At 35.6% G+C, this 27,142-nt stretch overlaps 1 protein-coding gene across 3 annotated transcripts in view; it reads right to left on the bottom strand.

The window, feature by feature from the left end:
* The window catches only part of ARL6 (ADP ribosylation factor like GTPase 6), a 39,331-nt gene extending 12,498 nt beyond the window's left edge, over window positions 1–26,833 (bottom strand). Inside the window, exons 1-5 of one of the 3 annotated variants that reach the window (XM_029939171.1) lie at window positions 26,436–26,833; window positions 23,692–23,841; window positions 18,650–18,711; window positions 18,157–18,225; window positions 13,591–13,685 (exon numbers count right to left, since the gene is read on the bottom strand). In XM_029939171.1, the coding sequence (XP_029795031.1) occupies window positions 13,591–13,685; window positions 18,157–18,225; window positions 18,650–18,711; window positions 23,692–23,814 (349 nt within the window). In that variant the 5' untranslated portion in view covers window positions 23,815–23,841; window positions 26,436–26,833. The remainder of the gene's footprint in view (window positions 1–13,590; window positions 13,686–18,156; window positions 18,226–18,649; window positions 18,712–23,691; window positions 23,842–26,435) is intronic. The other 2 variants (XM_029939172.1, XM_029939173.1) reach the window with 2 other exon arrangements.
* Between the last annotated feature and the right edge of the window lie 309 nt (window positions 26,834–27,142).

The raw sequence follows: 27,142 nt of genomic DNA, 5'->3' as shown, positions 1-27,142 counted from the left end.
CAGTCTGTTGAATGTCTGACTCTTGGTTTTGGCTCAGGTCATGACCTTGCGATTCATGGGTGCGAGCCCTGAGTCAGGTGCAGGAAGCCAGTTTTTCTGATCTCACAGGTAGCGGAAAAATCTCCTTGTGAGGCAAGGTGGGTTTGCAAGGCCTCCCACCCTCAGATGGCTACCTGTGTCTACACCCATTCAAACCCTATGTGGGAGGCGGAGGCAAGATGGCGCCTTGGCGTTCCGCCCAAGCACATGACAAAGTATGGCCCGCCTGCCTCTGGTGTACCCACCTCCCAGCCAGATACCGCGATAAGTGTACGACCGATGCAAAGCCATGAAATTGGTTAGCCCTGTTGCTGTCAGCCAATCATGAGCGACCGCGTAGCCGGTACGGTACATATATAAGGGAGGGTGCTTTGCGCAAGAGAAAGGAAGAAGGAAGAAAAGAATCAATAAAAGTCTCTGCAACGAATCCCGGTGTCGTCAGTTCTTCAAACTGCGGGCAGTTTGAGCGGCTCCGGCACCCCTACACAATTTCTGCTACAGCATCAACTCCCAAGGCACCTGACTGATATCAGGAGTGACTTGCTTTCTTATGTTAAAAATATGTGAATTGTACCTTGTGAAAAAAATGCAGTTATAGGAGTTTCTTCTTTTGTGAGTATAGGAGCAAATGTTACATTTCCTGAGAAAACCTGTATTTCTTCCCCTCAGAAAACAGGCTATTGACCCCTGCTCACAAAGACCTAACTCTTGCCTTTGCTGTGCTAAAAACTTTGTCTTGTATTTGAATGCTAAAGATCCCTTCCTTCCCCATATGATAAACATCTAGTCACCTACTTCAATCTCTATTGGTAAAGGTTACTCATGAGTCTTCCACCAATCTATGTTTTGGGAAATTTTTACATACCAAAGAATTTGTTACCAAAAATCATTGTCTATGGCAGTTGCCACTTCTGTTTTGTACCCCATATATTTTATCAATAAATAAAGCTGACTCTCGGGTCAGTGCAGAGATGCCTGCCTGCTGATCAGAAAGAACCTCCTGGCTCTCTCGTTCCTTTCCCCCTTTGCCGATTCCCATCTCATTCATGCTGACACTGTCCCATCCTTCAGGGGAATCCTGGACCTGCTGCAGCAGTCAGACTCTGGGCAGACTTTGCAAATCAATTTCAGATTCTCTCTCTCTCCCTCTGCCCCTCACCTGCTCTTTCTTTCAAAATAAATAAGTAAACTTAAAAAGTCTGTTTCCATCTGAGAAAGATAATAGCCACTGAAATACAATGTAAGTATAGAAAATTCATAATAAAACAAAGAGCAGAAATCAACAAAAAATTTAAAAAGACAAACCATCAGAGGACATTAACAAAGCCAGAGTTCTTAAAAAGTTGATAAAATCAATAGACTTTTTAAAAGATTGAGCAAGACAAAATGGAGGAAACAAATTATTAATATCAGAAATGAAGGAAGATACAGAGACCTTATAGACATTAAAAGGGTAGTGAGAGGATATAATAAACAGTTGCGTGCCAGTAAACTAAACATAGATAAATTTAAAAATATGGTCACAATTTACCAAAGTGGCCCAAGAAGAAATACAAAACTTTAACAGCCTTATATCATCTTAGGAAAGTTAACTCATAATTCACAGTCTACCTGTGCCCTGACACTCTTTGCACACATACAAAATCCCAACCCAGATGGCTTCATTGGTATATTCTATCTAATATTTAAAAGGGAAATACCAATTCTGTCAAACCCAAAAAAATGAAAAGAGAAAGAGTAAATGCCTTCCAACCCATTTTATGAGGTCTCTATAACCTTGATGACTGGAGCATTTTAAGAAAGTTATAAACAAAAAACCTCATGAGTACAAAACCAAAATTCTTTAATAAAATGTTAGCAAATCCAATTCAATGATATATAAAAAGGTTAATAATCAATGGTCAAATGAGGTTTAACCCAGAAATGTGAGTTTGGTTTAATGTGTGTGAATCATACTATCATTGCAATGGATGTAGAAAAAGCATTTGGTAAAATATAACACTAGTTTATGATGGAAACTTTGAAAAATTAGGAAAACAGAAAATTTCCTTGACCATTATAATAAAGAGAGATATACGCATACCTAGTAAAGAATGGGATTAAGATACAGGAACAACAGAAGTGTCTATCATCAATGGATGACTGATGAAGTTAGTGAATGACATGAGCTTGAACTATGCAGGTCCATTTATATATATGCCTTTTTTTCAATAAATTGAAAATTTTTTGGAGATTTGCAACAATTTGAAAAAACCTATAAACAAATCATGTAGGCTAGAAACATAGTAGAAAAATAAGAAAAAATTAGGTATTGCATTAATGCATAAAATACATATAGATACAAGATGAATGTATCATTTAATATCATAAAAGATAGACAAATCTATTATAAAATGTTAAAATTCATCAAAATTTACTTGCACATAGACCAAACATGGCAACATTTACTGTTAAGAGAAGTGCAAACAAATGTAAAGATGCAATAGTAATTCATAAGTGCATAAAATTAACTGTAATACATACTGTACCACTGTGATAATTTCAAAGTCACCACTTGCACCTATTGCAGTGAGCTTACATGTTGGAAGTACCTGCTTAAAATGCTATGAGGCACTAATCATCTCTATGTGAGTTCTTCTCGCCAGTAAATCGTGTATCACAGTAAGAGTTCTGTCTTATAGTTCTCACATATTTTTTCATCTTGGTTTGTAAAATACTGTAAACCTTGAATTATACTACGGGACCCATACAAAGTGCTCCAGTCATGCTGGAAGTGCTTCCAAGAGGCAGAGAGAAGTCACAACATTACGAGAAAAAGTTGAAATGCTTGATATATACCATAGACTGAGGTCTGAAGATGTGGATACCTGCCATTTCAAGGTAAATGAATCCAGTATAAAGACCAATGTAAAAAATGAAAAGGAAATTCATGAAGTCATTGTTGCAGCTATGGCAGCAGGCATGAAAACCTTGTACCTTTCATGAAATACCTTTTCATCCTGTATTGAAAATATAGCTTCTCTGTGAGTGTAAGATTGCTGTAAGAAAGGCAATCCTATAGACTAACATGATTCAAAAAAAGTGAAATTATATGAACATAAAGCAAAAGAAAGTGGAGGATTTAATGTTAATAAAAGTTGGTCTGATAATTTAAAAAAGACAGTTGGCCTAAAAAATGTCAATATAACAGGCGAAGTAGCTTCTGCCAATCAAAAGGTAGAAGACAGAGTTTCCAGATGTCATTAAGAAAATCACTGAGGAAAAAGGATATGCATCTGAACAGGTTTTTAATGCGGTGAAAGTGTCCTATTCTGGAGGAAAAATTAAAAAGCCACATAGGGCATTTATTAGTAAGGAAGAGAGGTGAACACCAGGGATTAGAGCAGGAAGAAAGTGGGAAAAAGATAAGACTTACCATTTCTCTTCAACATTGTACTTAAGGCCCTAGCCAGTGCAGTAAGACAAGACAAAGAATAAAAGGCATAAAGACTAAAACAGAAGCAGCAGAATTTTTGTTGTTGACTTTATACATAGAAAATTCTAAGAAATCTAGAGAAAAACTACTAGAACAAGTATATTTAACGACCTCCCATAATACAAAGTCAATATTTTCACATAATAGCAATGAGCCATTAGAATATGAAATAAAATATACTATTACAATAACTTCAAAATATAAAAAAAATTATGGATAAGTTGAATGAATGATGTATAAGACCTACATAAAAAACTGTAAAAGATAGAGAAATTGAGAAAAGCATAAATACATGAAGTGACATACCATGCTCATGAGTTGGAACATTCAATGTTAAGTCTACTGTTAAGATGTCAGCTATCTCCATATAGGATCAAAATAAAATCCCAGCAAAAGTTTTAAAAAAGTTAATAAGCTGATTTTAAACATTATCTAAAAATATGGAACACCTAAACCTACTAAAATTATCTTGAAGAAGTAGACCAGGGTTAGAGGATTTATCCTGACTTCAAGATTTATTATATATCCATGGTAAGAAAGACAATGCAAAAGTACATAAAAAGATCAGTGGAATAGAATACAGACTCCAGTAATAGACACACACATATATATACAAATGACACTCAATAAGCATGAAAGTCAAATAATTTTGACAAGTAATTCAGTGAAATAAACTCTTTTCCCCAACAAATGTATTTTGGGATAATTGAATATCTGTAAAAAAAAGTGCAAAAAGTCATTCAAGATGGACCCCAGGTCTAAACATAAAAATTAATACTATGAAGCTACTAGAAGAAAACATAGGAGAATATGTTAGTAATCTTAAGGAAGTAGGCACCTATTTCTTAGAGAGTACATAAAAAGTGTGTATTAAAAGGAAGAAATTGAGGTTGATGGAGGGAGATGGGTGGGTGATGGGTACTAAGGAGCACACTTGTGATGAGTACCGGGTGTTGAATGTAAGTGATGAATCACTGAATTCTACTCCTGAAACCAATATTGTACTGGATGTTGACTAAAATTGAAACTAAAAATAAAAAAAATTTAAAAAATAGATTAAATTAGACTTCACCAAAATTAGATAAATCTGTTCATTAAAAGATACTGTGAAAATGGGACACCTGGGCAGCTCCGTTGGTTGAGTGTCCAACTCTTGATCAATTTTGGCTCAGGTCCTCAGATCATGGTTGTGAGACTGAGCCCTGCATTGGGCTCTATGCTGGCAGTGTAAAGCTTGCTTGGGATTCTCTCTCTCTCCCTCTCTCTCTGCCCCACACCTCTCAAAATAAATAAATAAATAAACTTAAAAAAAGACAATGTGAAAAGAATAAACAGGTGACCTACAGACTGGTAAAAAAATCTTCAAAACACATATATTTGACAAAGGTTTCCTATTTAGAATTTACAAAAAAAAAATGTTAAAATTCAATAATAAGACAAACAACCAAATTAAACAAATGCACAAAAGATTTAAAAGGACAGTTTATAAGAGAGAGGTGCCTGGGTGGCTCAGCCAGTTAAGTGTCAGACTCTTGATTTTGGTTCAGGTCATGATCTCATGGTTTGTGAGATCAAGCCCCACATTGGGTACTGTGCTGACAGTGTGGAGCCTGCTTGGGATTCTCTCTCCCTCTCTCTCTCCCCCTCCCCCTTGCATAGACAGTCTCTCAACATAAATAAATAAACATTTAAAAAAGGACATTTTACAAGAGAATGTACAAGAGTGGTTAATAAAATATATAAAATGCTCAACGTTTTTAATCATCAGTAAAATATAAATTAAAAGCAAAGGAGATCTGATTATACACCTAGTAGAAAGACTAAAGTGAAAAAAAATAGCACAACATCAATCGTTGGAGAGGATGTAAAGAAACTAGAACTCTCATATATGTTACTAAGAATGTAAAATAATATGACCACTTTGAAAAATTAAGTGGCAGTTACTTTAAATATGAACCATATGTCTATCCTATGACTCAGCAGTATCATTCCTTGGACTTTTTCAAAGAGAAATAAAAACATGTCTACAAAAAGCCTTTTACAAGAATATTTAGATCAGATTTATTCATAATAGCCCTAAACTAGAAACAGTCTAGATGCCCATCAACAGGATACTGGATAAATAAACTGTGGGATATTTACATAACAGAATGTTACATAGCAATAAAAGATAGACAAGTGATACATACAATATAGATGATTCCCCACATTATGCCAAATAAAAAAATTTATGCACAGAAATGTATGTTCCCCCCATTTATATGAAACTGTAAAATAGGCAAAATTAATCTGGTGACAGAAATCAGATTAGAAGTTCTCTGGTAAGAAGTGTGGAGTGTTGATTGGGAAGGAGTATGAAAGAACTTACTGGCGTGATGAAAATGCGGTTTCTTGTTAGGTAGTGCAGTTACATGAGTGTATGTATTAGTCAAAGTTACTGAATTACATACTCAATATCTAAGTATTTGGCTATATACAACTTATACATCAATTTTAAAAAGTTCATATATAGCGTGACTGAATGGATAAAAAGACAAAACCCATCTACTGCCTAAGAGAGACTACTTCAGAATCTAAAGACACATACAAACCAAAAATGAAGGCATGGAAAAAGATTTCCCATGCAAATAGAAGCAAAAGAAAGCTGGGGTAACAGTCCTTATATCAGATAAATGAATATTATTTTATTTTTTAAATATTTTTTAAAATTAAGTAATCTCTATACCTAACATGGGGTATACAGTCTGAACATATAACCCTGAGATCAAGAGTCACATGCTCTACTGACACAGCCAGTCAGGTGGCCCCAGATAAAATAAATATAAAACCAAAGATTATAATAAAATACAAAGAAGAGCAATAAATAAGAAATCAATCCAATAAGAGGATATAACAATTGTAAATATCTATGCACCCAACACAGAAGCATCTAAATATACAAAGTACGTATTAATAGATATAAAGGAGAGAAACTGACAGTAATACAATAACAGTAGAGGGCTTTAAGACCCCATCTATATCAATGGATAGATCATTTATACAGAAACCCAATAAGGAATTTTGTTCAGTGGCATTGAACAACACATTAAACCAGACGGATTTAACAGATATATAAAGAATATTCCATCTCAAAACAGCAGAATACACATTCTTTTCCAGAATACTGTATTCTTGAATATACCTGGAATATTCTCCAAGATCATATTAGGTCACAAAACAAGTTTCAATAAATTTAAGAAAACTCATATTATATCAAGTTTCTTTTCTGACCACAACAGCATGAAACAATAAATCAATTACCAAAAAAAAAAAAAAAACCAAACTCACAAAAATATGGAGGCTAAACAACCAATGGGTCAATGAAGAATTCAAAAAGGAAATAATAAAAAATACCTAGAGACAAAAATGAAAACACAATGCTCAAAATCTTAGGGAAACAGCAAAAGCAATTTTTTTTAAATGTTTACTTATTTTGAGAGAGAAAGAACAGGGAAGGGGCAGAGAGAGAGAGGGAGAGAGAGAATCCTAAGCAGGCTCCGCACTGTCAGCACACAGCCTGATGCGAGGCTCCAATCACATTAACTGTATTAGCCGTGAGATTATAAACTTAGCTGAGATCAAGAGTCAGATGCTTAGCCAATTGAGCCACCCAGTAGCCCCAGCAAAAGCAGTTCTAAGAGGTAAGTTTATAGCAATACAGGCCTACATCAAGAAACAAAGAAAATCTCAAGTAAACAATTTGATCCTTAACCTACAAGAAACAGAAAAGTACAATAAACAAAGCCTAAAGTTACTAGAAGGAAGAAGTAAAGTTCAGGGTGGAAAAAAATGAAATAGAGACTAGAAAAAAGGAACAGAAAAGATCATGAAACCAAGATAAATAAAACTAATAAACCTTTAGCCATACTCATCAAGAAAATAAGACAGAAAGGACCCAAATACATACAATCAGAAATTAGAGAACAGACACCACAGAAATGTCAAGGATTATAAGAGACTGCTATGAAAAATTATATGCCAACAAATTGGACAACCTGGAATAAGTGGATACATTCCTATAAACATATAATTTTTCGAGACTGAATCAGGAAGAAATAGAAAATCTGAACAGACTGATTGCTAGTAACAAACTGAATAAAAAAATTAAAAGCCTACAATAAGCAAAAGTCCAAGACCAGTGGCCTTCAGAGTTGAATCCTACCAACATTTAAAGAAGAGTTAACTCCTATCCTTCTCAAACTATTCCAAATAACAGAAGAGGATGGAAAACTTCCAAATTCATTCTGTAAGGCCAGCATTACTCCAATACTCAAACCAGAGAAAGACACTCTAAAAAAACATTACAGGCCACTATTTTTGATGAACACAGAGGCAAAAATTCTCAACAATATGTTAGACAATCAAACTCAACAAAGGATAATACACTATAATCCAGCTGGGTTTATTCCAGGGACACAAGGATGGTTCAATATTAGCAAATAAATCAATGTGATATACCCCATTAACAAAATGAAGGATATAAACCATATGATTGTCTTAATAGATAGAGAAAAACATTTGATAAAATACAACAACCATTTATGATAAAAACCCTCATCAAAGTGGGTTTAGAGAAAAAATATCTCAACATAGTAAGGTCACATGAAAAACCCACAGCCAATAATATATTCAATGGTGAAATACTGAATTTTTCCTTTAAAAACAAGACAATGATGTCTACTCTGGCCACTTTTATTCAGCATAATATTGTAATTCCAAGCCACAGCAATTAGACAACAAAAAGAAATGAAAGGCATCCAAACTGGCAGGGAAAAGTTAAACTCTCACTCACTACTTGTAAATGACATACTATATATGGTAAACCCAAAAGCTCCATCAAAAACCACTGGAACCAATAAATGAATTCAGTGAAGTTGAAGGATACAAAATTAATATACAAAATTCTGTTATACGTTCGTTATGTATTTACAGAAATCTGTAATACATATTGCATATTAACATACAAAAACCTTAACCAAGGAAGTGAAACTTATACTCTGAAAACTGTAAGACACTAATGAAAGAAACTGAAGACAACACAAACAAATCAAAAGATATACTATGATCATGGAATGGAAGGATTAATATTGTTAAAATGTCTATTCTACCCAAAGCAATCTACAGATTTAATGCAATTCCCATCAAAATACCAATAGTATTATTCACTGAGCTAGAAATCAAATAATCCTAAAATTTGTATGGAACCACAAAAGGCCCCAAATAGCCAAGGCAATCTTGAGAAAGAAGAACTAAGCTGGAGGTATCACAATCCCAGATTTGAAGCTATATTTCAAAGCTGCAGTAATCAAAACAGTATTATACTGGTAATAAAAAAGATACATATAGATCAATAAAATAGAATATAGAGCCCAGAAATAAATCCATGCTTATATAGTCATTCATCTACAACAAAGGAGGCAAGAATATACAATGGGGAAAAGATAATCTCTTCAATCAATGGTGCTGGGAAACTAGACAGCTACATGTAAAAGAATTAAACTGAACCATTTTCTTACACCATATACAAAAATAAACTCAAAATGGATTAAAGACTTAAATGTAAGACAGGAATCCATAAAATTCCTATAAGAAGACATAGACAGTAATTTCTTGAACATCAGCTATAGCAGCATTTTTCTGGATATGCACCCTTAGGCAAGGGAAACAAAAGCAAAAATAAACTATTGGTACTATGGTAACCTAAAAAGCTTTTACACAGTGAAGAAAACCATCAACAAAATGAAAAGGCAATCTATTGAATAGAAGATATTTGCAAATGATATATCTGGCAGGAGGTTAATATCCAAAATATATAAAGATCTCATACAGCTCAACATCAAAACCCACTAATAATCCAATTTAAAAATGAGAACACCAGTTAGAGTGGCTAAAATGAACAAATCAAGAGACTATAGATGCTGGTGAGGGTGTGGAGAGATGGGCACTCTCCTACACTGTTGGGAATGTAAACTGGTGCAGCTGCTCTGGAAAACAGTGTGGAGGTTCCTCAAAAAACTATCCATAGAACTCCCTTATGACCCAGCAATAACACTGCTAGGGATTTACCCAAGAGATACAGAAATGCTGATGCATAGGAGCACATGCACTCTAATGTTCATAACAGCACTGTCAACAATAGCCAAAACATGGAACGAGCCTAAATGTCCATCACCTGATGAGTGGATCAAGAAGATGTGGTATATATACACAATGGAGTACTACATGGCAATGAGAAAGAATGAAATCTGGCCATTTGTAGGAAAGTGGATGGACCTTGAGGGTGTCATGCTAAGTGAAATAAGTCAGGCAGAGAAGGACAGATACCATATGTTTGCACTCATAAGTCGAACAGGAGAACAGGAGAAACCTAATGGAGGACCTGGGGGAGGGGAAGTGGGAAAGAGAGTTGAGGAGAGAGACGGATGCAAAACTTGAGAAACTACTGAATATTGAAAACCAACTGAGGGTTGAAGGGGAAGGGGGCGGGGGGAAAAGAGGAGGTGGTGATGGAGGAGGGCACTTGTGGGGAAGAGCACGGGGTGTTGTATGGAAACCAATTTGACAATAAACTATTTAAAAATAAATAAATAAATAAAAATTAAAAAAAAAAATAAAAGACAATGAGAAGAGGACCTGAATGAACATTTCTCTGAAGAAGACATACAGATGGGTAACAGAAACATGAAAAGACGTTCCGTACCACCAATTATCAGGGAAATGCAAATGAAAACAACAGTTAGATATCATCTCATACCAGCCAGAATGGCTAGTATCAAAAAGACAAAAAATATCAAATGTCGGTGAGCATGCAAAAAAAAAAAAAAAGGAATCCTCTTATACTGTTTGTGGGAATGTAAATTGGTGTGGCCACTATGGAAACAGTATGTAGGTTCCTCAAAAAATTAAAATTTTTACAACTACAATACAATAATCCCACTACTGGGCTTTTTTTGCAAGAAAACACTAATTCAAATAGATATATACACCCGTATGTGTACTGCAGCATTATTTATAGTACCAAAATATGGAAGTTACCTAAGTGTCCATCATTTCATGAACAGATAAGATGGGGTAAACAATGGAATATTACTCAGACATAAAAGGTGAGATCTTGCAACAATGTAGACAGATCCAGATGGTAATATGCTAGGTGAAATACGTCAGACATAGAAAGACAAAAACTAATGATTTCACTTATATATGGAATCTAAAAAACAGATTATCAAAACACAACAAAAGCCCATAAATACAGAGAATAAACTGGTGGTGGCCAGAGGGATGGGGTGGAGGAATGGGTAGAATAGGTGAAGGACATTAAGAGGTACAAACTTGCAGTTATAAAATGAATAAGTCACAGAGACAAAAAGTACAACTTAGGGAACACAGTTAATAATATTGTAACAACTTTGTTTGGTGACAGATGGTAACTACACTAATTGTGGTGAGCACTACATGATGTGTAGAATTGTTAAATCACTACATTGTACACCTGAAACGAATATAACATTGTATGTCAACTGTACTTTAGTAAAAAATAAAATTAAATTCAAAAATTTTACAGTCCATGTGTACTTCAGCTGAGAAATTCTCCTTTGGGAATCTATCCCATAAAATAAATGCATCAGTACATAAAGATAACTTATTTGGACAAGGCTTCAGTTGAGGAAACCAAGGTTTCCACTGTAAATTTGAGGCAGATACTGTAGGAATCATTTCATTTTATTGAATAAAATAAAACATTACAACTCTTTTTGAAGAGAAAGTGTATAGGTTAACCCAAAGGAAAAGGAAATGCATTATCAAAAATGCATTCTCAACCAAGATGACCCAGATAAAAAACTTTAAGTTAAAAAAAATTTTTTTAATGTTTTATTTATTTTTGAGAGAGAAACAGTGTGAGCAGGAAAGGGTCAGAGAGAGAGGGAGACACAGAATCCAAAGACAGGCTCCAGGCTCTGAGCTGTCAGCACAGAGCCCGATGCAGGGTCCTACCCCACAAATCGTGAGATCATGACCTGAGCCGAAGCCAGACGCTTAACCAACTGAGCCACCAGGTGCCCCAAAAGATTGGTAAGTTTTTAAAAGTGAAAAAGTCACATAAAATGTACAAGCTAGATAATTATTACCCAAAATATTTGAATAAGCTTAAGGTTGTCTGATAAAAATACTAGCGAGTGTGGTTGAGCAGGAAGAATTATTAGAAAGCCTCACACCATTTCCATTCTATTCCTAACAAATCTACACTTCTTTTAAACCACCACCTCTTCCTAAAAGTCATAGCACAAAGACCACTTAAAATCTTTTTGCCCAAGTAAAGCTAGAAATGCAGAGTTCCACAATACTTACTGGAGAACTGTACTGTGGAGAAAAAGAAAGAACATCTCTCAGCTGGTGAGTGATAGAACATATGTGGTCCACTCAGAGTATGGCATGTTAGGCCCCGTTAAAAAGACTAATTACATATATGAAATTGGTATGAAAGGATTTCCATCATTCAGTGTTACCTGAGAATAGATAGATGCAGAAGAGTGCAGAGAATATGATCCTATTTTAAAAATAACAATGAAAAAATTTACCAAATTATTAATACTGGTATCTTAAAAAGAGTGTAGAGGGTTGGCAGTTAGAGTTTAAAAACAGAAAAGATCTGTTTTAAAATGTTTCTCAGAATAAATATATAAGAAATGTGATTGCACACACACACATATATATATATATCCACATCCATCTGGAAAGATGGCAACCAAAATAATTAAAAAAAAATTTTTTATATGTATTTTTGACAGAGAGAGAGAAAGAGAGAGAACGAACGTGGTACAAGTGGGGGAGGGACAGAGAGAGACAGAACTGAAGCAGGCTCTTCACTGTGAGTAAAGAGCTCCATGTGAGGTTTGAACACCCAAACCATGAGATCATGACCTGCCCTGAAATCAAGAGTTGGCTGCTCAACCAACTGAGCTACCTAGGCACTCCATAAACAAAATAATCTTAAATACATGTTGAAATACAGGGATTTTTACTTCCTCTTTTCTTCTTTTTCTATCCATATTTTTGGCTACTGACATATTCTTTTTACGCAACCAAAAAAAGAGAGCATTTTTATTTTGGGGCAACCTGGAAAACACTGCAAAACCTTTGAAATTTCATTCTTCACAGAGCTAGAACAAACAAATCTAAAATTTGTATGGAACCAGAAAAGACCCCGAATAGCCACAGCAATCCTGAAACAGAAAAGCAAAGCTGGAGGCATCACAATTCTGGACTTCAAGCTGTATTACAAAGCTGTAATTAAGACATTATTACTTAGCAATCAAAAAGAATGAAATCTTGCCATGTACAACCACATGGATGGAACTAGAATGTATTATGCTAAATGAAATAACTCAGAAAGATAAATGCCATATGATTTTGCTCATATGTGGAATTTAAGGAACGCAACAGATGAACATAGGGGAAAAGAAGGAAAAGTAAGGTAAAAACAGACAAGGAGGCAAGCCGTAAGAGACTGTTAAATAGAGAACAAGCTCAGGGCTGCTGGAGGGGGTTTGGGTAGGAGATGGGCCAAACGGGTGACAGGCGTTAAGAAGGCCACTTGTTGGGATGAGCACCTGGTGTCAAACCTAAGTGATGAATCATGAAATTCTACTCCTGAAACCGTGATCACACTATATGTTAACTGACTTGGATTTAAATAAAAATTTTAAAAAGTGCATGCAAAAATAACAAATATGAAAATTAAGAAAATAAAAACAAAAAACATATGTGATGTACTATAGGTAAAAATACTAGTTCTGCATAATTACTATATTTTAAAATTAAAAAATAAAGGGGAGTAATATACTCATTAATGTATAGAATTATTGAATCATTTTATTGTACACCTGAAACTAACACTGTATTAATTATATTTCAATAAAAAATTCAATAATTTTAAATTAGAGATAATTAAATAATATAAGTAACACTTTCTGCCAACAGCAAAGAACAAAACATCTCATGTACACAGACCCTAAAGTACAGATGCCACATAAATGTACCTGGATGATTCAGAAGAGTATCAAGTTCTTCCTTGGCCACAACCATTCTTAAAATATCACTACTATCAATGACAAAAATGATGGCTTGTCCTTCTCTGTATAATATAAAAATGAGAAAAATTAAAGATAGACTCATACATTTTCCATATTTAGTGTTCATTTACATTTCCTAACCTGTATATTACCTCTTCATTTATTAGTTTGTATGAGTGATTAGTATATTATCATTAGCCATATTTTATGTAAGATAATTTGTTCTCGGTTGATAATATTATGGTATCTTTAATGCCTTGTTATTTCACAATTTTAAAAAATTACAGGTAAAATCATAATTCTATTACACAGATATAATCATTAATACTTTGACATAAATAAATTTTGACATTTTGTGTATATTCATATATAAACATCTACATTTGTATTTAAATGGAATCTTTTATACCCTGACTTTCTGATATATGCACATTTCTTTGATCATTTTCTGCAGTATACTTTGAGCTTTTAAAAAAATTTTTTTAACGTGTATTTATTTTTGAGAGAGAGAAATACAGAGCATGGAAGGAGGAGGATCAGAGAGAGAGGGAGATACAGAATCTGAAGCAGGCTCCAGGCTCTGAGCTGTCAGCACAGACCCCAACACGGGCTTGAACTCACAAACTGTGAGATCATGACCTGCGCTAAAGTCGGCTACTTAACCAACTGAGCCATCCAGGTGCCTCTAGTTTGAGCTTTTTTTTTTTTAAAGTCTTGGTTTTTAATTTTGAGAGAGAGAGAAAGAGCAGGAGCAGGGGAGGCACAAAATGAGAGGGAGAAAATCCCAAGCACACTCCACACATCGGCACAGAGTCTGATGTGGGGCTCAAACTCATAAACTGTGAGATCACGACCTGAACCAAAATCAAGGGTTGGACACTTAAATGATCCACCCAGGTGCCCCTAGTTTGAGCTACTTTTGTATGAAACATTAAACACCATACCAGTATTTTTTTTTTACCATTACCATAGTGACAAATACGTTTTACATTAAGACACATAAGTATACAAAACTATATTTGAAATAAGTTTTGGGAAATAATAATTAAAAATAGCTTTTATATTATTCAATTTTTTTAAGCTGATGACCAGCTACTGAACTGGCTTAAAGGTTGGCTTATAGATCTAGTGGCCCTTAGAGATTATAGATCTAGTGGCACTTTAGAGAGGGGCCCTTAAAAAAATCACTGACTCCCTCTGTACCTTTCTTTAGCCATTAGAAGGTATCCCATTGAACAGATCTGTCATCAAATACTGTGTCAAACTTCTATTGTTGGACTTAAGAGATTATTCTCAATTTTCATGATTATGAAAAAGTTTGGAATAAACATCCTCCTAAACACAATGTAAAAAATTTTTGACACTTTAAGATTTGTTCTTAGGACTAAAATTTCTAGGAATATATACAAAATTAAAAGTTTTAGATAAACACTGACGAAGTGTATTCCAGACATGCTTTATCAACATCATACTTCTACAAATATCAGTACTTTTCCTACTCTTTTCCAGTAGGGCTTTTAACATTGTTTTCCATTTTTTGCCATTCTAAAAGCATATTTACATTGTATTTCATTTAATTGCTTGTGAAGTTCAATATCTTTTCATATATTATTGGGCAGTTATAGATTTTTTGTGACTTACTTATTCCAGTCATAAATTATTACTAAATAATTTTTTTAAAATTTTTTGAGAGACAGAGAGAGACAGCACGAGCAGAGGAGGGTCAGAGAGAGAGGGAGATACAGAATCTGAAGCAGGCTCCAGGCTCTAAGCTAGCAGTCAGCACAGAGCCTGACATGGGGCTCGAACCCATGAACCGTGAGATCATGACCTGAGCCAAAGCCAGACACTTAACCGAATGAGCCACCCAGGCGCCCCTAAATTATTATTTTAAAGTTCACTGTCATTAGTAATCACATGAGTATAAAAATAAAACAACTGTTTAGTTCTATTTTTTCCTATCATTAAATAAAATGAATATAGATTATCACCAGTCGTACATTAGTAGTCGCCACAGAAATTGATATGACTGGAAAGATCTACCAAGAGCTTGAAAAATGTTCAATCACTTTGAACCAGTAATCATATTTCTGGAATTTATTCTGAGGAAATATGAACTATGCCAAAGGTTTATGCAGCAAGATGTGTTAGCGGAAAGGCTGTTTATAATCTTCAAAACCTGAGAATAGCCTTTATGTCCAAAAATAGAAAAATGACCAAAACATAGGTATAGGCATATGAAAAAATAACAGGTAGCCATTCATTAGTCATATTCTTTGTATGTTTCTCCTGGTTTATCATAGAATGTTAACTGAAGAAGCAGGATACAAAACTATAAATGGTAATTTAGAATGTTCCTTTCTCAATTATGTAAAGTATATATTTTAAAAAATATATACAAAAAAGATTAACAATAGCAAATTAGCAGTGAAACTATAAAAACAACTTTTTTATATTCTTTTCTATATTTTACAAATATTAAAAAATGTACAGTCCTTGTATTTTATACTTTATTACTTTTTCATATTATAAGGGTAAGATAAAAAATTATATAACAATTAACATTATAGTATCATATAAATGACAAAGTAAGTTCCCTTATAATCTTAGTGTTCCCAAAACAAATGCAATTAATGGTTTGGTGCACATTCTACCTATTTTTTTTCTTCTCTATATATACTAAGCACGTATTTTTATTAAGAATACTATTTTTCTTTTTATAATTGAGATATGTCATTATAAACAGGGTTCAACACACATTTTTCTATGTATATCTTTGCCCACTGGTATTAGTCATAGATACTTTTTAAGCAGCAAAATGATGGCTGGAGACCAAGAACATATTTTACTTTAACAGATATTGATAAATTTCCCTGAAAAAGATATTACATGCCCACCACAAGAGTGACTTGTTTTGCCAACAGGAGACTTAATCTTTTTAACCTCTTTCAGTCTAATAGATTAAAATGCATTTGTTCTTTCATAATTAGAACAATATAGAGATACAGGATATAAACTTACTACTATTGTAGACTTCTCTATAGTGACCGTATTCACTTTTCAACCTACAATTTATCTATAGCGTTCATAATAACGAACTTCTTCCAAGAAGATTTTGAAGAAAAAGGAATTAATTAGAGCATCTGGGTGGCTCAATCAGTTAAGTGTCAGACTTTTGATTTGGGCTCAGGTCATGATCTCATGATTCATGAGTTTGAGCCCCACATCAAGCTCTGTGCTGACAGTGTGGAGCCTGCCTGGGATTTTCTCTCTCCTTCTCTCTGCCCTACCTCACTCACCCTGTCTCTGTCTCTCTCAAAATAAATGAATAAACTTAAAAAAAAAAAAAAAAGAAAGAAAGGGGCGCCTGGGTGGCTCAGTTGGTTAGGCGACCGGCTTTGGCTCAGGTCATGATCTCATGTTTCATGGGTTCGAGACCCATGTAGGGCTCTGTGCTGACAGCCAGCTCGGAGCCTGGAGCCTGCTTCAGATTCTGTGTCTCCCTCTCTCTCTGACCTTCCCCTGCTCGTGCTGTCTCTCTCTATCCCTCAAAGATAAGTAAAACACATTAAAAAAAATAAATTAAAAAATTTCCTTTTTTTGAAGTACTATTTTCTATGTATTTTTTAATCCCACATTTGCAGGAAAGAATCAATAAAAATTAAAATCAGATCTGGCAGTCATGTCATAACTATTGAAAGTAAGAGTTCAGAATGACAAAAGGGCATTTAGTCAAACGATACTGGTTATAAGTTTCAGACTCCAAAAGTAATTTACTTTGCCTTTATATGAAGGAGTCCTAGCAATATCAGAAGTTAATGAATTTATTTTAATACCACATGCAAATCTTGAGAGGATATAATACATTTGGATCCTAGTACCTTGACAGTTCTTAATCTATAGTAGTTAGTGAGCACTTGATGTGCATATGCTGAAAAAATATCTTGTTTAGAATTGCTTATAGAACAAGTGGATCAATTGTTAGTACTGTCATTTTAACTAAATTTATTCAGTAAATATGTACTGATCTCTATGTCCAGCATCATACTGGCCTTGAAAAAACAGCCTTAGTAAGAAATACTCCCTGCTCCTGAGGAGTTGACACTCTCACCAGGGAGGCAGGTATGGTACCAGACTTTAAGATCTAGGAATCAGGATTATAGAGGTGTGACTGGGCAAAGTACTGTGTGAACGCTGGGGACAAATAAATGGGCAACACGGTGAAATTTCACAGAGGAGGTGACTTTTGAGTTAGCCTTAAAGCAAGACTATATTAACTTTAAGCAAAATTAAGAGAGGGTATTAAAAACAGAACAGTATATGCAAAGAACCAAAGTCATGAAGGGCCTGAAGCCTTTGAAAAGTAATATAAAGTATGATTATATCTTCTTTTTTAAATTAGAAAATGTGCTTAAATTATATGAAAAATAAACACTGCAGCCAAGCCCATGTAATCTTTTGGTTTTATCTATAATCATTATTTGTTATTAAAATATAATAATCTAGTTAACTAACACTCATAAACATACTTACTTGTAATAGTGTTCCCAGAGATTTCTGTATCTTCCTTGACCTGACATGTCAAACACTGTAAAAGACAAACTACAGAAAAAGACAATAAAAAACAAAACACCAAAACAAAACAAAACAAACCATGACTACATTATAAGATACTAACTTAAGGAATCACTTTTATTTAAAATTTTAAATTTTTTCAAAGAAGCCACCTTTGAATATATAATATTTAATTTGAATCCATTTTCAAGTATGAGTCCCATAAAATAAATTTTTAATATAAATGATTTTTCAATAACATATAAAAAATGTTTTCCGTGCTAGAGAGATTATCAGAATTTGTCTAAGCTCTAATTCTGAGAAATAATCCACAAGTAGTGGTACAAATATTTTAATACTTATGGATTTCTTAAACAAATTAATTTTTCTAACAGTAGAAGGAATAACTAGGTAGAGCTAAATATTATTTTTCACCCACAACTTCTTAGTCACAAGCAAAATAGTGAATTACCTGGATGATTTGAATTTCTCTATGCTGAATCCTATGGTTGGAACTATATCTTGAGATTGAGCCTTTAAGAGAAAAGATAAATTTAGAAATTTGCAATTACCAAAGATGAATTATTCCTTAGATTAAAAAAAAAAGCATCCAGATATCCAATTCTAAAATTTGTCACTAAAGAGATGATGGAATTAAACAAAAATGTAATTTTTGCAGTGGGATCACTGTGTATGAGTGCTTTACAGTTTAAGTTTTACTAATATGAATCTGTATAATATGTATATCTTCATTCATATTTTGTGGCTTGCTGCAAGTTACCACAGCCTTAAAGGGGTTTGATGAGTCATTCCGAGTTCCCATACAGGGATCACCTTGTAATCTTTCACCGTATGCATACGCTCTAGGGGACGGTTCTCATATCTAGACGGTGAATATACATGGTCCCTGCTCTCACTGAGCTTATTATCTAGAGAAGGTAAATGGCAATAACCAAGTAAACTACAAATGAACACGATTTCAAGAAGTGCTAAGTACAGTGGAAGGTGATTTGGGGATGGGAGGCAATGGGGAAGGGGTTGGTACAAAGTATGGAAGAGCCTCTCTGAGGAGGTAACATCTGACCCAAGAGTAAACATCAAAAAGGAGAAAAGCTGTGACAAGATTTTGGCAAAGAATATTCCAGTCAAAGGAATCAGCCAGTGCAATGACCCCAGTGCAGGAAGGAACGTGTCCCTGAGGAAAAGAATAAGGCCAGTGTATCTAAAATATACTGAGTAAGGCAGAGAGCTACATGCGATAAAGAGAAGTAGAGCCTTAAAGGCCACGGTGGGGAATTCAGTGTGGAGAAGAGATTACAAGGAGGCAAAGTGCAGCAGGAGATGTGTTAGAAAGTCAGTTTAATGACTTAAACTGGTGCCTTTGTTGAGCAACTGACTCCTGGTTTTGGTTCAAGTTATGATCTCACGATAGTGACATCAGGCTCTGCGCTGACAGCATGGAGCCTGCTTGGGATGCTCACTCTCTCCTCTCTCTCTGCCACTTGCTCTCTCTCAAAATAAATAAATGTACTTAAAAAAAAAAAAGACTCAAATTGACAACTTAAGTCATCAAATGTCTCCTAACACTTCCATCACCAAAACTATTCTTCCCTTTGAATTAAAAAAAAACCAAAACATTCACTTTCTGACCCATGTACCCATGAGTTATTCTCAACTCCTGTTTTTACATTTTTTTAATGTAACCATTCCCTTAAGCTTTATTGGTCCTATCTCACTAATATATCATTTCTTGCTTTATTACAAAAACCTGCAATTACTCTTAATCGCTAATACACTTAGACAAATTACTTAACTTCTCCAAACCTTAGTTTTCTCAAATGTGAAATCTATTATTATCTTTAACTTGTAAAGTTATCATGAGAATTAAATGAGTTTAATGAATGCAAAATACTCAATACAGTGTCTGGTCCATAGTAAATACTCAACAAATATCATAACTATAGTCACTGATTTCAGTCTTTTTCCAATTTTCTTCATATAGCCACAGTACAACTTAAAAAAAAATCGCCCTTTAGTTCATCATGTTGCTTTTGTGTGAAAACAGCAGGAGTGGAAAGGAAACTGTTGCCTCGCACCATTACGTTTAATTTGGTAGTCTACTTCTGGAAATTTAAAATTCAAATAAAAAGAAAAAAGCGGACAAGTCACTGGAGCTTAGTCACCTTAGTTAGTAGCAATGTGCTAGCGAAAAGGCCTCCAGAGAGATGCCCGGTTTTGCTTTTCTGAAATTTGTTTATTCAGCTTTTCTTTCAATCCTACGAGCTGCCTATATTCTTCCAAAAATATCTTTGTGTTTATGTTAGAATTTATTTCCTGCCATTCAGATTCCTGCCTCAGATCTTAGAGTTTCTTCACTGTAAAACAAACTTTGGATGACAGAGCTTGCTAATTTTTGTGGTCCCCAAATAACCAGCTGTTTTGATTTTTTATTTTGATCACAATCATAATAAAATCATTAGCTATTACTAACAGGAAAAACATACCAGTAATTAAAAAGTGAGGAAGTTAAATGTTTAAAGACATCTCAGAAGATAACACCTCAAAAGGATAGCCCTATCTTCACTGAGCTGTAGTTCGAACATCTGCCTAACCTCTCCACGATCACCCAGCTTCTGCACAACCTCTTTGTTTCCAGAGCTTCTCTTTTAACTTGCTGTTTTAATTAACAGGGATAAAATTAATCAACTTCCTTTTCTTTCCATCATTTCTAAATTTCTAAGTAAGATAATTAGAAAGAAGAAACTCCACAAATTAATCAGGATAAAGCAAGGTATGTGAGCTGGTGCTTCCAGATTCAGGTAGGATTCATTTTCCTCTGGAGAATGATCTCCAACGTTAATCGCCCTTTGCTCCATCTAGGAACAAATACATTTGGTCATTCTCTAACTTGTTCAGGAAATGGTACAAAGCAAGCCAAGAGTATAGGAACTGTCACCTAAGTTGAACAGCCTATCTGACACATCCCAAGGATATACTAAAGTTAAAAAGAATAGAACAGGATTTCTGAGCAGGGATTTTATTTGGTCAGTCTACTAAACATGATATCCTTGTTGCCATCAATCATCATTCCCTGCCCAAAAATGAAAATAAAAAAATCACTCATCAGTCCATTCATCCCAAAACACACTTATATACCCGGCAATATTACACATATTTGGGATTTAGTGTTCTATAATATGAGATCTATGCTTTTAAGAAATGAGACATTAATAAGAAATTAAATGACATACCTTATTTCTCAATCTCCCCCTCCACCAATTTATTCCCCTCCATGGGAAAAGATTACTCTTTTACTCAGTTTGTGACATGAACTGAGCATTCTTCATTCTGTCTCTCTCTCTTCTGTCATTTGAAGGCCACATGCTTATCACAAGCATGTTCTCTCATGTGATCTCTGCCATGCAACAGACCTAGGAGAGTATGATCTTTCCCTGAGGAGGAAACCTTGAAATTTGGGGAGGCCAATTTCAACACAATAGAGGGTTAGCAACTCCTCTGAACAGACCTAAACCTCACCCTCTAAAACTGACCTTTTAAATAAAGCTGGTATTTTTTTTTAAGTTTATTTTTTTTTGAGAGAGAGGGTGCACGCAAGCAGGGGAAAAGCAGAAAGAGTGGGAGAGAGAATCCCAAACAGGCTCTTCACTGAAAGTGCAGAACCTGATGTGGGGCTCGAACTCATAAACTGTGAGATCATGACCTGAGCTGAGGTCGGACACTTAATTGACTGATCCACCCAGATGCCCCAAAGGTGGTATTTTTGATCTCTGCCTGACTTTAGCATGTATGCCTGAGCTGACTCACAACTCAGCAGGGAACCCCTTAAAATACCTAAATTGCCTTCCAAATCCATCTTCGACTTCTTATTCTGGCTGCCTCAAATTTTCTCCCACCTAAAAATACACCAGCAGGTAGTTGTTTTTATGCGGCAAACTCATCCACGTAGAAGGGAATAATGACTGGAAAAAAAGAAATAATGGTGTTTTTCTAATTCCAAAGCAATCTCCAACTAAACAGAAGTAAAACTAAAGCTGTTGCAAAAGAAAATGGAATAGTAAGGGAATCTGCCCAATCTGAAGCATTATGTGGAGACAGTAAAATTCATCTTCAACTACTATATTTAGGAGCAGTATTTTCCATTCTCTAACCATTTAGTCATTAAGAGTACCAGCTTCCTTTTTTTTTTTGTCCTATCTGTATGTAGTCTATTTATCTTTTCACTCTATATTTTTCATTAATTCACTAATGGCTTTTACCTAAATAAGTGTATTTACAATTGTAATGCTACTTGTCTATCCAAGATCCATTCTCCAATCCTTCCATACTTACAGGACCCTTATTATTCCTGGAAACAGAAGTATGCCTTGCTTTAAAAAAATCAGCTTAGGGGTGCCTGGGTTGCTCAGTTGTTTAAGTGGCCGACTCTTGATTTTGGCTCAGGTTATGATCTCACTGTTTGTGGGATCAAGCCCTGCATTGGGGTCTGTGCTGACAGTGAGGGGCATTTTTAGGATTCTCTCTCTCCCTCTCCCCCATTCTCTCTTTCTGCCTCAAAATAAATAAACTTTAACAATTATTTTAAAAAATCCATCTTCATTTATAGGTAGGGGTAGCCAATGAAATGTAAGTTAGGAATCATTAGTTGGTGCTTCTGGGTAAGCTCTTTAAAGAGGGCTTATTTAGCAAGAAGGCCTCTTCCTTTGCCTTATTCTTTTCTCTTCCGAGTGACTTAGAATACAGATATGATGGTTAGCCAAGGTGAGCACGTGGAGAACTTGAAGATGAAAACCAGGCACTTGGAATAGCATAACAGAAAGATAGATATCTCACAACCGACCACACAGCTCTACTACCAGCACTGGAATACCTCCTCAGGATTTATTTAGGTGACAGAAAAAGAAGTCCCTTACTTATTTAGTCCACTCTTATATGGCTTTTCTTTATATGTAGCAGAACCTAGCTTCAACTTATGTACCATGTTTTGAATGTGTAGCTTTATATATTTTTCAGTTATTAAAATTATATTTTCATACACCTATTACTTACATGACTTTAAGTCATTCTGCTTCCTACTACTGATATGCATACCACACTCCTGGTAAACTGTCTAATTATCTGTAGAATGCATAGAAATGATTCACCTTTGCCTGTGTTTCTCTTTTAAGAGGGAGCCAAAAAGCAGGCAATGCTACCTCAGAGTAAACTTTGCAAATCTGTGAGAATCTTTTGAGAAAAAAAGACATTTGGAAAACATTCCAGTTTAAATAATCAAAACTTAACATCTTAATTATTTATTAAGATACATTTATCAAGACAAGTAGTACTAATATATACCTGCATATTACGGCACCCTGACACTTATTACCTTAAGGTACTACAAGGTTAACGGGATTTCATATAACATGATTATATGAAGTAATGATGGCAAACAGAATAATTCTGCATAATTTTCTCTTGCAGAAAATACTTAAAGCATCTAACAAAGGTACTTACATTTGAAGGTTTAAGTTTGTTAATGATTGTTGTTTTGCCGCTATTATCCAGCCCAAGGCACAAAACATGAACCTCCTTCTTCCTTAGGCCAAGCAAGCCTGAAAGTCTGTCTAGCAATCCCATATTGTGATTCAAATATTTACAAACAAGCTGCAAGTCAGAAAGTAAAAAAGATATATCAATCACAGGCACCTCAGGCATGGAAAATATGAGCATGTGCATCAAAAAACTTAATAATTTAAAGACATAATGATAAAAACCATGTCGCTATAGCTCTGTATTTAGTAAACAGAATTTAAGCTGATTACCACAAAGGAGCCTTAGCTGAAATGCAAATTGGAAGCTTATAACCCTAGGTAATAGACAGAATAATGCCCTTGAAGTAACTGTACAATTCTCATTGTAATTTCTAATATTTAAGGAAAAATGTGATTAAACTCAGTATTGTGTAGAATATGCCATTTGTGATCTTGATGCAGCCTTTTCTGGAAATCTGGAACAATATATGGGTAAAGGGATTCACATAGAATTTAATTGAAAGTAGAGCCTAATGCTGAAGCTTAGAAGGCAGATTTAAAAAAAAACCAGAAAAATTTAGATTTTACCTACATTATTTGAGCCACTGTCTAAATCTTTTTCTGAAGCCAGCCCCATTGCTGTATTATGCAATAATTTGAACTATTAAATCCACTGGTTTTATTTGTTTGCTTTTATCCAGTTTAGGTGTGTTTTCTATCAATAGGATCAAAGAATCCTAACAGATATATTTATCTTAATATACGTTGCTAGACATACTGCTTGTTGGTAACCTATGAACATTCCAAATGAAACTTTCCAAAGGTGCTCCCCTGGGGTCCCTCCCTCCCCAAAGCATTATAATGTGGTGGCAGAAGAGAGCTGTCAACTGCTGCCTGGACTGCTACAGCGGCAACTACAATCTGCCCATGTCCACAGTACTTCCTATTACCCTAACCATCATTTCCAAGCACTCTAAGTATTCATCTCATTAACTGATTTATTCTCATCTCCATCTAAGGTTCCAGAAGCCTGCCATCCCCCAGCTCCTTCAGTACTTTTTATCCCACACTAATCCTAGGCAAGGCCATACCTTGAAGGCTGTGCACCTGCCCAACTTAAATGATGAGGATTCCAAGACAAGTGCATCCAAAAGGAGGCTGCATCATCAATTTGGCTTAGGCCCTTTGAGGGATCATATGGAAATGTGAAACCTGCATTCCAATGATGTGCAGAGAGAGAGGGTACAGTGCCCCACCCAAACATGGGGCCCATATAACAGAGGCACCATTGTTTTATCCAAAGGATCAGTTTGGTCTCAGGTACTCCACTTGTGCCACTTTTCTCCTTGTGCTGGAGATTCAACTCGCACTCAATTCCTTTAAATCTCTGCTTAAGGAACATCTGTAGAATTACTTTAAGTTAGCCTTATGGTATCATGGAACAAGTCACACAGACCATTTTAATTAAAGTAGATTTGTTGTTATCACTTTGTTATTTATTGTCCTAAACATACTGATATAAAGACAATATCTTGTTTTCCATTTTCCACACAATTTGAAGAGATTAAAAAATATATATATGACTACTTCTTACATCATCATCCTCTGGGCAACCACTATAAAGCACCTCTTGTCAAAAGCTGGATACTTAAATATTCAATTCAGTTTCCACAGAACCCTGGACTGTGATTCTCCAACTCTTTTTCATGGATTATCAAACATAATGCTTGTTAATGAAATATTTTGGTACATACAATTTAGAAGTCAGTTGTTCTAAAAGATGTAATTATAGCCTTATATAGACATGCTTTTATTTCTTAGTAATCATACATTTCTGTAAGTTTACTTTTTGCATGTATGAAAGAAGGAAAGAAAACAACTTAAGCCACTTAACATTTATTTACCATGCCCTATGTGCACAGTGGTAGATAAAATTAAAGTTTTCTGTAGCTCCCTACGCCTGAAGTCCTGACTGTTAACTTTGGCTGCACACTGGAATCAACTACTGAATTAGTAATTCTGATAAAGGGATTAGGGCATCTGTATTTTGAAAAGTTAAGAATGTTTCTGACATACAGTTTCTGTTGAAAACTACTGGCTTTCAGAATAAACCCCAAACTTTCTCCCATAGCTTTTAAGGTTCAGTGTGGCTCTGATCTATCTTTCCGTTTTTATTATTTTACTGTTTTATCGTTTTCTTCTCTCTGCACACCAGCCAGTCAAATTCTCTTGGTTGTAATCTGAGATTCTTTCTAAAGGATTACTTGTTGCCAGAAAAGTCTTGAAGAATTAAGATGTTATCCACAGTAAAGCGCTTGAAAGGTAAGCCGCAGAGATCTCAGGCAGAGAAAACACCATGAATGGTACTTTGTAAACTTTAAAAAGTATTCCTAGAGTGAATTACAGCACACCCTTAGTGCATAAGACATTTTTGTTAGGCTTTCAGATTTTGATGATGAATTTTCAATTACGTTTTCTACAAACCAAATAAAAACATACCTGGGAGTTGTTAAAACCAAACAAACAAACACGCCCAATCCAGTTCAATGAGTTTTCTGGGGTCTCTTATACTAACCGCGTAAACCATCTCTCCTTTTCCAACGCTTACACTTTAGAAACAAAGGCACAGAGTTAAAAGCCTAGGAGAGTAAAAAGCAATTCTAAAACGCCGCGGGAGTGGTGGCTGTGGTGGGGGCGCTGGCTACAGACGTGGGGGGCGGGAGATACCTGGTCTTTGAGCGCCCGGGAGCTGAAGAGGAACAGGAATGGACCACTCACTCGTCTCCGTCCCTGGGATAAGAATCGGGCGTCTCTCAGCCTTCTTCTCTATACCTCCATTGGAAGAATCCCTGCTCCTGCGCAAAGCCGCTTCTCCAAGTGTGGTGAACTGGTAGCCTGTGCCTCAGCGGGAGCATCAGTGGCTGGGCAGGCGCCTAGGCGCGTAACGTTCCCTTGGCAACCGGACGTTCTTCCGGTCCCGAAGCCACGCCTCCTTGGCGGTGTTAGGAAGTCAGACTTGACAGGGTGCTTTTGTTTGTGGCATTGAAGAGCTCCGGAAATGCCAGACGCACACCGAGGAGTATTGAAGTGTGTAGACAGGTGGCGGGGTGAATTGCCGCCCTCCTGCGAGGAGCAGTGTTGTCCCGGACAGAGCCTGATGGGAGTTGTAGGCGGGCGCACAGCCTGCTGGGAAGCGCCTGGACTGCCGTTTGCGGCTGCCGGATTTCAGTGTCAGCGCTCGGGGGCGGGCGCTTCTTGTGGCTCCCGGAGCGCTGAGGAACCTCTGTTTGTTTACCCCGCACGCACGCAGCGTGATGGCAAAGACTGAGGGACACAGCTGCATGCAAGGCGTGCGCCGGAGTTGCCCCGCTGCCCTTTGCACCGAGGTTTTCTGGGCTGTGATAGGCCTCAGGCCCTGAAGTCCTGGAGAAGTA

This window comes from Suricata suricatta, chromosome 5, assembly GCF_006229205.1.
Source record: "Suricata suricatta isolate VVHF042 chromosome 5, meerkat_22Aug2017_6uvM2_HiC, whole genome shotgun sequence".
NCBI lineage: Eukaryota > Metazoa > Chordata > Mammalia > Carnivora > Herpestidae > Suricata > Suricata suricatta.
This window is presented reverse-complemented; position numbering and strand designations above follow the sequence as displayed.